General features: G+C 45.1%; 1 protein-coding gene across 1 annotated transcript in view; it reads right to left on the bottom strand.

Annotated features, from left to right (window-relative positions):
- LOC135511001 (ephrin type-A receptor 4-like) overlaps window positions 1-11,712 on the bottom strand; it is a 59,530-nt gene extending 47,818 nt beyond the window's left edge. The window contains exons 1-4 of the mRNA XM_064932425.1: window positions 11,575-11,712; window positions 10,654-10,721; window positions 7,305-7,613; window positions 6,793-7,147 (exon numbers count right to left, since the gene is read on the bottom strand). Of these exons, the coding sequence (XP_064788497.1) occupies window positions 6,793-7,147; window positions 7,305-7,613; window positions 10,654-10,721; window positions 11,575-11,662 (820 nt within the window). The 5' untranslated portion in view covers window positions 11,663-11,712. The remainder of the gene's footprint in view (window positions 1-6,792; window positions 7,148-7,304; window positions 7,614-10,653; window positions 10,722-11,574) is intronic.
- Window positions 11,713-13,153: the final 1,441 nt, after the last annotated feature.

Genomic DNA, 13,153 nt, shown 5'->3' with positions numbered 1-13,153 from the left:
GGGGAATGGGAGTGGAGCTAGGCGCTGCAGGGCCTGGATTAACCTCTACATCACCAGAGGAACAGAGGAGGATTAGGATAAGGGTACAGCTAAAGGCTATAAGAACTGGTCGTTTAGTGCGTTCAGAACAGAGAGTGAAAGGAGCAGGTTTCTGGGAGCGGAAGAATAGATTAACGGCATAATGTACAGACAAGGGTATGGTTGGATGTGAATAAAGTGGAGGTAAACCTAGGCATTGAGTTACGATGAGAGGTTTTGTCTCTAGAGACACCATTTAAACCAGGTGAGGTCACTACGCATGTGGGAGGTGGAACAGAAGGGCTAGCTAAGGCATATTGAGCAGGGCTGGAGGCTCTACAGTGAAATAAGATAATAATCACTAACCAAAACAGCAATGGACAAGGCATACTGACATTAGGTAGAGACATGCGTAGCCGAGTGATCATAGGGACCAGTGAGTAGCTAGGTGAAAAGACACAGAGATTCAGACAGCTAGTGGGCCGGGGCTAGCAGGCTAGCAGAAGGGCCTGAGGGAGACGTTGCGACGGAAGAGTCTGTTGTAGCCCCCTCTGATGATTACGTTGGCAGACCAGTCGTGATGGATTGGCAGGGTTCCATGTAGGCAGTAAAATGAGTCCAGGCCACTTAGAAAAATAGGTATTGTAGCCCAAGAAGTTGGCTGATGGCCCTATTCAGCTAACAGTCCGCTATGCTCAAGACAGCTAGCGGGCCGCGGATAGCAGGCTAGCGGATGGGCCTTCAGGGGACGTCGCGACGGAGGAGCCTGTTGAAACCTCCTCGGGCGGATTACCTCAGTTAACCAGTCGTGATGGATTGGCTGTGCTCTGTGTCGGCAGTAAAAGGGGTCCAGGTCACTTAGCAAAATAGGTAGCCCAAGAAGTGACTGATGGACCTCTTCAGCTAGCCAAGAGATAGGCCTTGCACGAGGCTAGTTTCCGGCTAACTGGTGCTTGCTTCGGGACAGAGACGTTAGCCAGGAGTAGGCACTTGGATAGCAGCTAGCTAGCTGTGCTGATCCAGGTGAAAGGTTCAGAGCTTGCGGTAGGACGCTCCGGAGATATGGAGATTTGGTGGAGGAAATGCAGTCCGGTATGCTCTGGGTTGAATCGCGCTGTGCAGACTGGCAGGACTTGACCGGGCTAAGGTTAGCTGATAACCGCTAGCAGTGGCTAACTGACTACTAGCTAGTAGCTAGTTAGCTGGCTAGCTTCTGTTGGGGGTTCCGGTTTGTGTTAATAGACAGTCCCGCAGGCATCGGCTGTGTAGCCGAGTGATCATAGGGTCCAATGAGCAGCACTAGATGAAACAGGGAACAGTTCGGTAGTCGATTACTACGTTGAGCGAGCGGGAGACACGGCATTCAGGGAGCTAGCAGGCCGGGGCTAGCAGATGGATCATCACCAAACATCCACGACGCAGAGGCCAGTTGAGAGCACATCGGCCTAGTTACGTCAGCAGACCAGTCGTGATGGATTGGCGGGGCTCCGTGCCGACAAAGGGTCCAGGCCAATTAGCAAGAGAAGTGTTGTAGTTGGTGTACTTCGTTTGCTAGCCGTGGGATGAGCCTAGCTCGGGGCTAATTGGTGCATGATTCTGGACAAGGGCGTTAGCCACAATAGCTCCTCAGTAGTAACTAGCTAGCTGCAAAGATCTGGTGTAATGGTCCAGAGCTTGCGGCAGGAATCCGGTGATGTAGTGGAAAAAGCAGCCCCCATATAATCAGGGCTGGTATCGCGCTGTGCAGACTGGCAGGTATTATCCGGGCTATCCAGGCTAAAGCGGCAGGAGTCCGAGCTAAAGGTAAGACAGCTTGCAGAGGCTAACAATGACTAAATAGCTCGTAGCTAATTAGCTGGCTAGCCTCCGATGGAGGTTCCAGTTATAAGGTCTCAAAAAATAGCTGATCCGTACAGCATTGGGTGAGGCAGGTTGCAGGAATGTATATTTATTTTGAAAATGGAAAAAAAGAGATTGAAATGTATACAAAAAACTCTGAAAAAGACTATATTTACATGGGATGAAAACAAACACGTCTTACTGCTGAGCCATCTTGGATTCTTACCAATCACATACATAAACACACACAGATACCATCCACATACTGAACACGCACAAATACCACCCACATACACACAGAGATGTAACCCACATAACAACACAGATTATCAGCAGCAGATGAGCAGCCACAGCGGAACAAAGTCCCTCTAAAAAGTAGGTGACAAAACTCAAATAAAACGAACAATATGCAGAGATCCTCTTTTATTCCTGAGTGTGGCTGTCCCATTCCCATTTAAACCGCCTCTGTTGTCTCTATGCTCCTCCTCAGTCTCTCCCTCGCTTCCTCTCTTTTGATGTCTTCATCAACCTCGTGCATGACCCTGCTCTTTTTTAAATGTATTTTAAAAACAACTGTATATCATTTTTTTATCAGGGGGTAGATCAGCTTTAATATAGCAGATAGACTGTAGCGTCAATGTAGTTGTCTGATTACTCCAATTCCCCATATATTTTGGGGGCAAATTACACACACACACACACACACACACACACACACACACACACACACACACACACACACACACACACACACACACACACACACACACACACACACACACACACACACACACACACACACACACACACACACAGTGTACAACAAGCTTTCTCTACCCTTATCCTTGTTCTGAACACCTCCAAAACAAAGGTCATGTGGTAGTAAGAATGAAGAAGAATGCCCCGCTCCCCACCAGTGTGATTACTACCTCTGAGGGTTGTCACCTCATACAAGTATTTACAAGTATGGCTAGAGGTACACTGTCCTTCTCTCAGCACTTATCAAAACTGCAGGCTAAAGTTAAATCTAGACTTGGTTTCCTCTATCGTAATCACTCCTCTTTTATCCCAGCTGCCAAGCTAACTGATTCAGATGACCATCATACCCATGCAAGATTACGGAGACATCATTTATAGATCGGCAGGTAAGGGTGCTCTTGAGCGGCTAGATGTTCTTAACCATTCGGCCATCAGATTTGCCACCAATGCTCCTTATAGGACACATCACTGCATTCTATACCCCTCTATAAACTGGTCATCTCTGATACCCGTCGCAAGGCCCACTGGTTGATGCTCATTTATAAAACCCTCTTAGGCCTCACTCCCCCCTATCTGAGATATCTACTGCAGCCCATAATTCTCCACATACAACACTCGTTCTACCAGTCACATTCTGTTAAAGGTCCCCAAAGCACACACATCCCTTGGCCGCTCCGCTTTTCAGTTCGCTGCAGCTACCGACTGGAACGAGCTGCAACAAACACTCAAAAACTGGACAGTTTTATCTCAATCACTCAAAGACTCAATCATGGACACTCTTATTGACAGTTGTGGCTGCTTTGTATGATGTATTGTTGTCTCTACCTTCTTGACCTTTGTGCTGTGGACATGCTGTTGGCATGTTGTGTTGCTACCATGCTGTTTTGTAATGTTTTGCTGCCTTGTTATGTTGTCTTAGGTCTCTCTTTATGAAGTGTTGTGTCTCTTGTTGTGATGTGTGTTTTGTCCTATATTTATATTGTTTGTTTTTTTTAAATCCCAGGCTCCCGTCCCTACAGGAGGCCTTTTGGCAGGCTGTAATTGTAAATAAGAATTTGTTCTTAACTGACTTGCCTAGTTCAATAAAGGTTAAATAAAAATAAAAAATAAATACAAATATATGTCAACGGTGAAGAGGCGACTCCGGGACGCTGGCCTTCTAGGCAGAGTTGCAAAGAACAAGCCATATCTCGGACTGGCCAATAAAAAGAAAAGATTAGGATGGGCAAAAGAACACAGACACTGGACAGTGGAACTCTGCCTAGAAGGCCAGCATCCCAGAGACGCCTCTTCACTGTTGACGTTGAGACTGGTTTTGGGGGTACTATTCAATGAAGCTGGCAGTTGAGGACTTGTGAGGTATCTGTTTCTCAAACTAGACACTCTAATGTACTTTCCCTCTTGCTCAGTTGTGCACCGGGGCCTCCCACTCTTTCTATTCTGGTTAGAGCCAGTTTGCTCTGTTCTGTGAAGGGTGTAGTACACAGCGTTGTACGAGATCTTCAGTTTCTTGGCAGTTTCTCGCATGGTATAGCCTTAATTTCTCAGAACAAAAATAGACTGACTAGTTTCAGAAGAAAGTTGTTTGTTTCTGGCCATTATGAGCCTGTAATCGAACCCACAAATGCTGATGCTCCAGACACTCAACAAGTCTAAAGAAGGCCAGTTTTACTGCTTCTTTAATCAGAACAACAATTTTCAGCTGTGCTAACATAATTGCAAAATGGTTTTCTAATGTTCAATTAGCCTTTTAAAATGATCAACTTGGATTAGCTAACACAACGTGCCATTGGAACACAGGAGTGATAGTTGCTGATAATGGACCTCTGTACGCCTACGTAGATATTTCGTTAAAAATCAGCCATTTCCAACTACAATAGTATTTACAACATTAACAATATCCACAGTGTATTTCTGATCAATTTGATGTTATTTTAGTGGACAAAAAAAAGTGCTTTCATTTAAAAAACAAGGAGATTTCTAAGTGACCCCAAACTTTTGAATGGTAGTATATACAGTATATACGTTTTACGGACACAGTATGTTTTACATTAGTTATCTTGTTGTATGGACAGTACCAAAACAAATTATCTAATGATTCTGTCTCTTCGCAGCAAAATCTGCAGAGATGAATAGGCTGTATCCCCCGTATATATAACATTCTATTGGTTGCAAGAATTTTATATAATAATTTACATTGAAAAGTTCTACGTTTTGAATCCGGCATAGTTTTGAGTATCAGTTCATACATAAACCATGGTATCGGTACGTCGAAAATCTCAACTATTTTGCCATCTATATGGCACAGCTGTCCAGTTTTGGGTCCTTAAATGAAACTGTTATCCTTTTTGATTCATCACAATTATAGTTTTTAATTCCGACAGACTAGTTCCCTACTTCCATTTTTGCAGTAATGTAGCAATTTTGGGTAGAACAGACATGACCCTGCTCTTAATGGGGAATGGTGGGGGGGAGATTAGTATGGGGAAGGAGTTATATTAGGAGGCCATCGGTGGCATAAGGCGTCACTGACAGCCCAGCCTCCCAATTGTTGCTGTGTCGGAGCATTAGAGGGGTTGCAGGTGAGGTACACAGGTGGGGGATAAAGATTAGGGGAGGGGGGGTAACCCTGAACCTCTTCCATGTTCACCCCTCGTGCACCCCCTCTAACACTGCGACACAGCAACAATTGGGAGGCTGGGCTGTCATTAATGACTTAATCCACCAATGGCCTCCTCATAGAACTCCTCCCTCATTCACAAACTAATCCCTTCCTCCTCTCCTCCCTCTCTCTCCACCCCTCCACCTCCCTCCAACCCTCCACAAGCCTTTAGCGAGCCCACATTGAAGATTAATGCCTCCCCTTCCCACTATCCACCTTGTATCCGTCCAATGGCAGGCGAGGCTGTGAGAGAGGGCCACCTTTTGATTTCTCCCATGGGGGAGGGGGGACTCTTTCTTCATAGCTCTCTATAGAGCTATAAAGTATTCTTCTCATTCACTGCCTCATTCTTTCCCTGTTTCTCTATGTCCTTGTTGGTCACTAGTCCACTAATTCAGTGGTTCCTAACCTTTTTTGGTTACTGTACCAACAACTAAATTTAGCTCTGCCTGGAGTACCCCTGAAGTACCCCCTCATGTGCATTTTACCTGTCGGCCTATAGTCTCATGATTTTTCTCAAGTGGGGCGGCAGGTAGCCTAGTGGTTAGAGCGTTGGGCTAGTAACCGAAAGGTTGCAAGGTAGAATCCCTGAGCTGACAAGTTCTGCCCCTGAACAGGCAGTTAACCCACTGTTCCTAGGCCGTCATTGAAAATAAGAATTTTTTCATAACTGACCTGCCCAGTTAAATAAAGGTAATATATATATATATATATATACTGTATATATATATTTTTAAACGACCCCCTGTGGATAGGCCAAGTACCCCCAGGGGTCCTAGTAGCTCTGGTTGGGAACCACTGCGCTAAGTGACATGATGGAAATGCTAAGATGTAATATTCAGTCCAGTAGGTCATTAAGTCAGAGTACTTTGGCACCACTAGAGTAGTCCAGTCCTGAGGGGGCTGTCTTGATTTAATAGAGCGGGGGAAAGGATATACTGTTAAAAATAGCCGGTCCTTCACTTCAGATCAAAGCTGACCAAAGTCAAGGGTTTAGTTCAATCTTGTTAAAGAAAACAGCTTTCAGATGTCATTAACTCTACTATGGAGAAAGAGAGAGAGGTATGAATGGAGAGAGAGGCACAGAGAGGAAGAGAGTGGGAGAGAGAAGCTGGTGTCTGTCATATACAGAACAATTTGATAGGTACCCCTTTCTCTACTATCACACACACATTCTCCGCTGGGTCCGCAGGCTGCGGCTATGGTCATCATAAGTAAGGTTGTCAGAATAGTCACACAGCTGTATATCACTCCCTACTGAAGCATTGAGCCTCAACTGCTGTGTGTGTGTGTGTGTTTCCGTGTGTTTAATAGAGAGAGAAATGGCGTGCTATAAAACAGAACATCTGAACATCTGTTCCCGACAGTCTCTCCTATTTCCATGTCTCTTCCAGAGCTCAGAGCCGATGACTTAACTTTAGCTCAGTCGACTAAGTGCATACACCCAGAGTTCGATATAATTTCAAATAAAATGTGGTAATTAAATTGAAATATATGTAAATCAAATGCCTTACCCTGACAGGCTCCACCTTTCTCCTCGTATCCCGGGATACAGACACACCCACCAATGGGAACCAGCCATTCTCCATCTGCGCCACAATACATCTTAGGCTCCTCCCTTTCCTCTGATTGGTTCACACACGACCCCTTGACCTCCACTAACGAGGAAGTGTCAGCTCCAGTGTTAGTATCTGGGAAGGTTGCCAGGTTACGGATGCTGAGGGGGCAGGTCTTGTAGAAAACGCGAACTGAGATCAGAGCGATGCAGGCGCCAACATCCTGGAACGCCAGGTAGAAACCCTTCCGGGTTGTGACCTTCACATTACGCACCTCCGTGTTTAGCTTCATGATGCGATCCCCGATGTCCACCTGATCATAATAATAATATCATTAATAATTATCAATAGCCATTGCAACACAATGTTACCTCATAGTAATTTTTACACTGAAAAAACAACATCAAATCAACATACCGTCAGATCTGAAACTTTGACAGAGAGAGTAATAATGAAGCAAGAGTCCTAACCTGAGTGAAGCTCTCGTCGGCTGCCACTGTGTCGATCTTGAGGAAGTTGCTCTCTCTGATGTAGTGCTCTCTGTCATTGTTAGACTCATAGTAGTAGAGGTTAAAGGTCTCTTTGCAGGTGCCAGTGACTCCAGGCAGGCTGTTACAGTCCCGGAGGGTGAACTTGATCTCGACATAGATGCGCTGCGCACCAGACCGAGGGATCCAGTCAGTTCTAAGCCAGTTGCTCTGGCTGGGTTCCATCACGTTACACACCTGGTACGTTCTGATGGGGATGTTCTTCTCATCCATGATGCTCACCTCCTCCCACTGGCAACACACATACAAACATTCCGATTATTAGACCCCTTTTTCTCCCCAATTTCATGGTACCCAATTGGTAGTTACAGTTTTGTCTCATCGCTGCAACTCCCGTACGGACTTGGGAGAGTCGAAGGTCGAGAGCCATGCGTCCTCTGAAACACAACCCAGCCAAGCCGCGCTGCTTCTTGACACACTGCTCACTTAACCCGGACGCCAGCCACACCAATGTGACGGAGGAAACACCTTACAACTGGTGACCATGTCAGCGTGCATTGTGCCCGGCCCACCAAAGTAGTCACTAGAGAGCGATGGGACAAGGACATCCCTGCCAACCAAATCCTCCCTTAACCCAGACGACGCTGGGCCAATTATGCACCGTCCCATGGGTCTCCTGGTTTCGGCCGGCTGCGACAGAGCCTGGACTCAAACCAGGATCTCCAGTGGCAAAGCTAGCAACTGTGATGCAGTGCCTTAGACCACTGCGCCACTCGGGAGGCCCCAACATAATTTAGAATCATTAATCAGCTTCAGTGACTACAAAACCTTCCACGCTTTTATCTTGGATAGTTTATCAAGGACGTTGTATGGAGCTGTATGGTGAACTCTTCTAACTATGTGTAATTGGCATCTTATTACCATGTAATAATAATATGTCTTCACCCTGCTGGTGAGAGCTTTAGATGTAGCAAGCCAGAGAGTGTATAGAGGTGTTCAATGGGATCTGGTCATAAAGCTGTAAACTGGCCCAGACAGTGATGAGAAGACGGGAGTGTGAGTGTGTGTCTGTGGGGGGGGGGGGGGTTCTGGCAATCAAAGGGCTCAGTGCATGGGGACCAGGACCTTGTCAATCAAGCAGTTCAGTAAAATAAAATGAACCAGGGGAGACTGGAAAGGAGTCTGGAGAGAAATTCAGTTCACCAATAACTTAAACCAACAAAGAAGTTGTAAAGGGAGAGTGGGAGAGAAATAGAGAAAGAGAGTGTTAGAGAGAGTAAGAGAGAGAGTTGGAGGGTGCAGTAGAATGCAGTCCATCTTCACATTGTCACTAAAGTAGTCGTTGTTAGATTACAGGCAACAGCCGCATTGAGCTAAAGGCTAGAGCTGCTGCTTTCAAGGAGTGGGAGACTATTCCGGACGCTTACCAGAAATCCCGCTATATCCTCAGACGAACCATCAAACAAGCAAAGCGTCAATACAGGATTAAGATTGAATCTTACTACACTGGCTCTGACACTTGTCGGATGTGGCAGGGCTTGAAAACTATTACGGACTACAAAGGGAAACCCAGACACGTGCTGTCCAGTGACGCGAGCCTACCAGACGAGCTAAATGCCTTTGATGCTCGCTGCGAGGCAAGCAACATTGAAGCATGCACGAAAGCACCAGCTGTTCTGGATGACTGTGTAATATTGCTCTCGGTAGCCGATGTGAACAAAACCTTTAAACAGGTCAACATTCACAAAGCCGCTGGGCCAGACGGATTACCAGGATGTGTACTCAAAGCATGCGAGGACCAACTGTCAAGTGTCTTCACTGACATTTTCAACCTCTCCCTGACCTAGTCTGTAATACCTACATGTTTCAAGCAGACCACCATACACCCTGTGCCCAAGGTAGCGAAGGTTATCTGCCTAAATGATTACCATCCCGTGGCCCTCACGTCGGTAGCCAAGAAGTGCTTTGAAAGGCTGGTCATGGCTCACATCAACAGCATCCTCCCGGACACCCTAGACCCACTCCAGTTCGCATACAGCCACAACAGATCCACAGATGACGCAATATCAATCGCTCTACACACTGCCCTTTCTCACCTGGACAAAAGGAACACCTATGTGAGAATGCGGTTAATTGACTTCAGCTCAGCGTTCAACACCATAGTGCCCACAAAGCTCATCACTAAGCTAAGGACTCTGGGACTAAAAACCTCCCTCTGCAACTGGATCCTGGACTTCCTGATGGGCCATCCCCAGGTGGTAAGAGTAGGCAACAACATGTCTGCCATGCTGATCCTTAATACTGGGTGTGTACTTAGTCCCCTCCTATATTCCCTGTTCACCTACAACTGCATGGCCAAACACGACTCCAACACCATCATTAAGTTTGCTGATGACACAACAGTGGTAGGCCTGATCACCGATGAGACAGCCTATAGGGAGGAGATCAGAGAAATGGCAGTGTAGTGCTAGGACAACAACCTCTCCCTCAATGTGAGCAAGACAAAGGAGCTGATCGTGGACTACAGGAAAAGGTGGGCAGAACAGGCCCCCATTAACATTGACGGGGCTGTAGTGGAGCGGGTCGAGAGTTTCAATATCCTTGGTGATATGGTCCAAACATACCAAGACAGTCGTGAAGAGGGCACGACAAAACCTTTTCCCCCTCAGGAGACTGAAAAGATCTGGCATGGGTCCCCAGATCCTCAAAAGGTTCTACAGCTGCACCATCGAGAGCATCCTGACCGGTTGCATCACCTCCTGGTATGGCAACTGCTCTGCATCTGACCGTAAGGCGCTACAGAGGGGAGTGCGAACGAGGACCTATATAATAGGCGGTGTCAGAGGAAAGCCCTTAAAATTGTCAGACTCCTGTCACCCAAGTTATAGACTGTTTTCTCTGCTATCGCACGGCAAGTGGTACCGGAGCGCCAAGTCTCGGACCAAAATGCTTCTCAACAGTTTCTACCCCCAAGCCATTAGACAGCTTATAATTCATAAAAATCGCCACTGGACAATTTACATTGACACCCCCCCCCCCTCGTACACTGCTGCTACTTGCTGTTTGTTTGTTACCTTTGCATAGTCACTTTGCCCCCACCTACATTTACAGATTACCTCAACTACCTTTAGCCTCTTTATTGTTATTCTTATTGTGCTACTCTATATTATTACTTTTTATTTTAGCCTACTTGGTAAATACTTTCTTCTTCTTGAACTGCACTGTTGGTTAAGTGCCTGTAAGTAAGCATTTCACGGTAAAGTCTACACTTGTTGTATTTGGTGCATGTGGAAAATAAAGTTTGATTTGATTTTGGTAAGTCCTCACTCACCCCTCCTTCTGTGGGATTGGCTGCCCATTTCAGCTCCCCAGGAACTGTCCTTGTGTCCAGTAATGTCACTGAAACACACAGTTACAGAGATAAGGAAAGTGATTTCCTATTCCGTCTCAATACATGGAAATTAGTCAATTTTCTGCTACTCTTGGGCTCAATAAGAGCCTATACATTTTCATACAGAAGCAGAAATTGCAATAAGATAATCATAAGAGCATAACTCAAAATGCATAAAATGACTATCTTAATAAATTTACTGGAACGAATGTAGATTTTGGGATACACGTTGAACATATCTTGTAGCTAGTAACTCACAACCCTGGGTTAGGATAGAAAAACACGTAAAACATAGGCAGTAGGGTAGGCCCCGGTCACAAAACGGTGATGAAAACCGTACTGTCTGTCTGACGTTCCATTTGTGCCTCTGTTCAAATTACTCCAGTCTGAAAAAGCTACGGCCTGCATGAAATTGAGCAAAAACAAAAGTGTAAAAGACTGAACCTGATAAAGAAAAATAGTGGTAAGGCTACACCTCTTGTTGAGATTATGAAAATTGTAGGTTTGTTATACAATTGTTGGATAAAAGTAAAATGAAAGAGGAAAAACTGCGCTATCCAGTCAGCAGCAGGTTGGACAGAAAAGGGACATTCCTCATTGAATATCTATCCGAGCGGATCCTACAGAACGCAGGTTGGGACTTGCTGAACCAATCGATGTGCAAACTACTCCAAATGTGTAAACAGGTTAAAATGTTATTATTACCAAATAATAAGATCTATCAATTTCCAGTAGTCGAAAAGGGACCGAAACTGACCCTCAATGAAGACACGGCGAGTAGCCTAACCAAATACTGCGGATAACCGTAACGTTACCCTCCCTAAATCCCCCAAAATACTCAAAAAACACTCCACTCCTTACCTTCGTTCGGTGGGTATACTCGAGCGGTTGAAACAACTGCAAACATCCATATAAACGCACAAGTCGTTCTGCAGAAACTCGCAGCCATTTGCGCTGTAAGGAAGAGTCTCAGTTTAGCTCCGCGCACGGACTATAGTTGCTTCGTCCCAGTGGGAGAATGAATGAGTGTGTGGGAATTACAGCCTACTCCGCGCGAGGCGAACGCTGGTGGCATAGGGCGGTCTCACGCGCCTCTGACGCATGTTGTAGGTCTCTTATCTTCTGTGCTCTCTTGCTGGCACAGCAGGCCCTTTTATGTATGTTTTTGTAACTTCTGAATTGTATGTTATGTTTGTGTAGACTATGTTGTAATGTTTCAATATCTTTACTGTTTTACTGATGTTTCTAACAAGCCACAATAGTGTGACAACATCATGACGACTGCCTACCTGAGAAAGCGGTCATGACTTCAGTTGCGTCAATTATTCATGATGAGCCAATATGCCGTGATCGTTTCGATAACAGTCGAGTTTATCAGGAAAATGATTAATTATGTGACAAATAATGTTATTTGTTTGGGACTGAATTGGACAAATGTTGCATAGAAATGGCATAGCGCTTAAAACAAAAGTAGCCAACCATTCATAACCAACTACAAAATAGTTTAATATAGATGGATTTGTGTACTGTTGGCGATTGATATTCGTTATTGAACACATCAAATAGTAAGACTTATACCTCTTGTTTCTTGCTGAATAGGATGGAGGAGAAACTAGAGGGAGATAGTGACCCCTGTCGTTTGCTCATCTCCCTACCTGACGCACATCAATCTGCAGTGAGATCTGGGGTGATGGTTGTGGATCTCAATAGCCGAAGGCTATGATATCTAAATAACAAGAACTGTGATACTATTACCATAACATGTCAGAGTGGGCTCTTGACCCAGCAACTTTGCTGTTATGGGACAAGTGCACCACTGTGCCATAAAGATCAAGGCCTCACATCGACCATACAGGGAGGCCACTGAGTCAAGCACACACCACAGCCATTATACACACTGTTTAAAAAAGGCAGACTCCATCCTGTGCAGGCTCTAAAAGCACAGAGGAGGTACAAAGAAGGGGTGTGTGACCTGTCCTCCCACACCTTCTCTCTCTCAATGGAGCTGCTGCACAAAGACACTCAGTAGAGGTCTGTTTTAACTGAAGAGAATATATACTGGTCCTTTACTATAGCCTGTTATAACTGAAGATAATAGATACTGGTCCTTTACTATAGCCTGTTATAACTGAAGATAATAGATACTGGTCCTTTACTATAGCCTGTTATAACTGAAGATAATAGATACTGGTCCTTTACTATAGCCTGTTTTAACTGAAGAGAATATATACTGGTCCTTTACTATAGCCTGTTATAACTGAAGATAATAGATACTGGTCCTTTACTATAGCCTGTTATAACTGAAGATAATAGATACTGGTCCTTTACTATAGCCTGTTATAACTGAAGATAATAGATACTGGTCCTTTACTATAGCCTGTTATAACTGAAGATAATAGATACTGGTCCTTTACTATAGCCTGTTTTAACTGAAGAGAAT

Source organism: Oncorhynchus masou, chromosome 3 (assembly GCF_036934945.1).
Source record: "Oncorhynchus masou masou isolate Uvic2021 chromosome 3, UVic_Omas_1.1, whole genome shotgun sequence".
NCBI lineage: Eukaryota > Metazoa > Chordata > Actinopteri > Salmoniformes > Salmonidae > Oncorhynchus > Oncorhynchus masou.
This window is presented reverse-complemented; position numbering and strand designations above follow the sequence as displayed.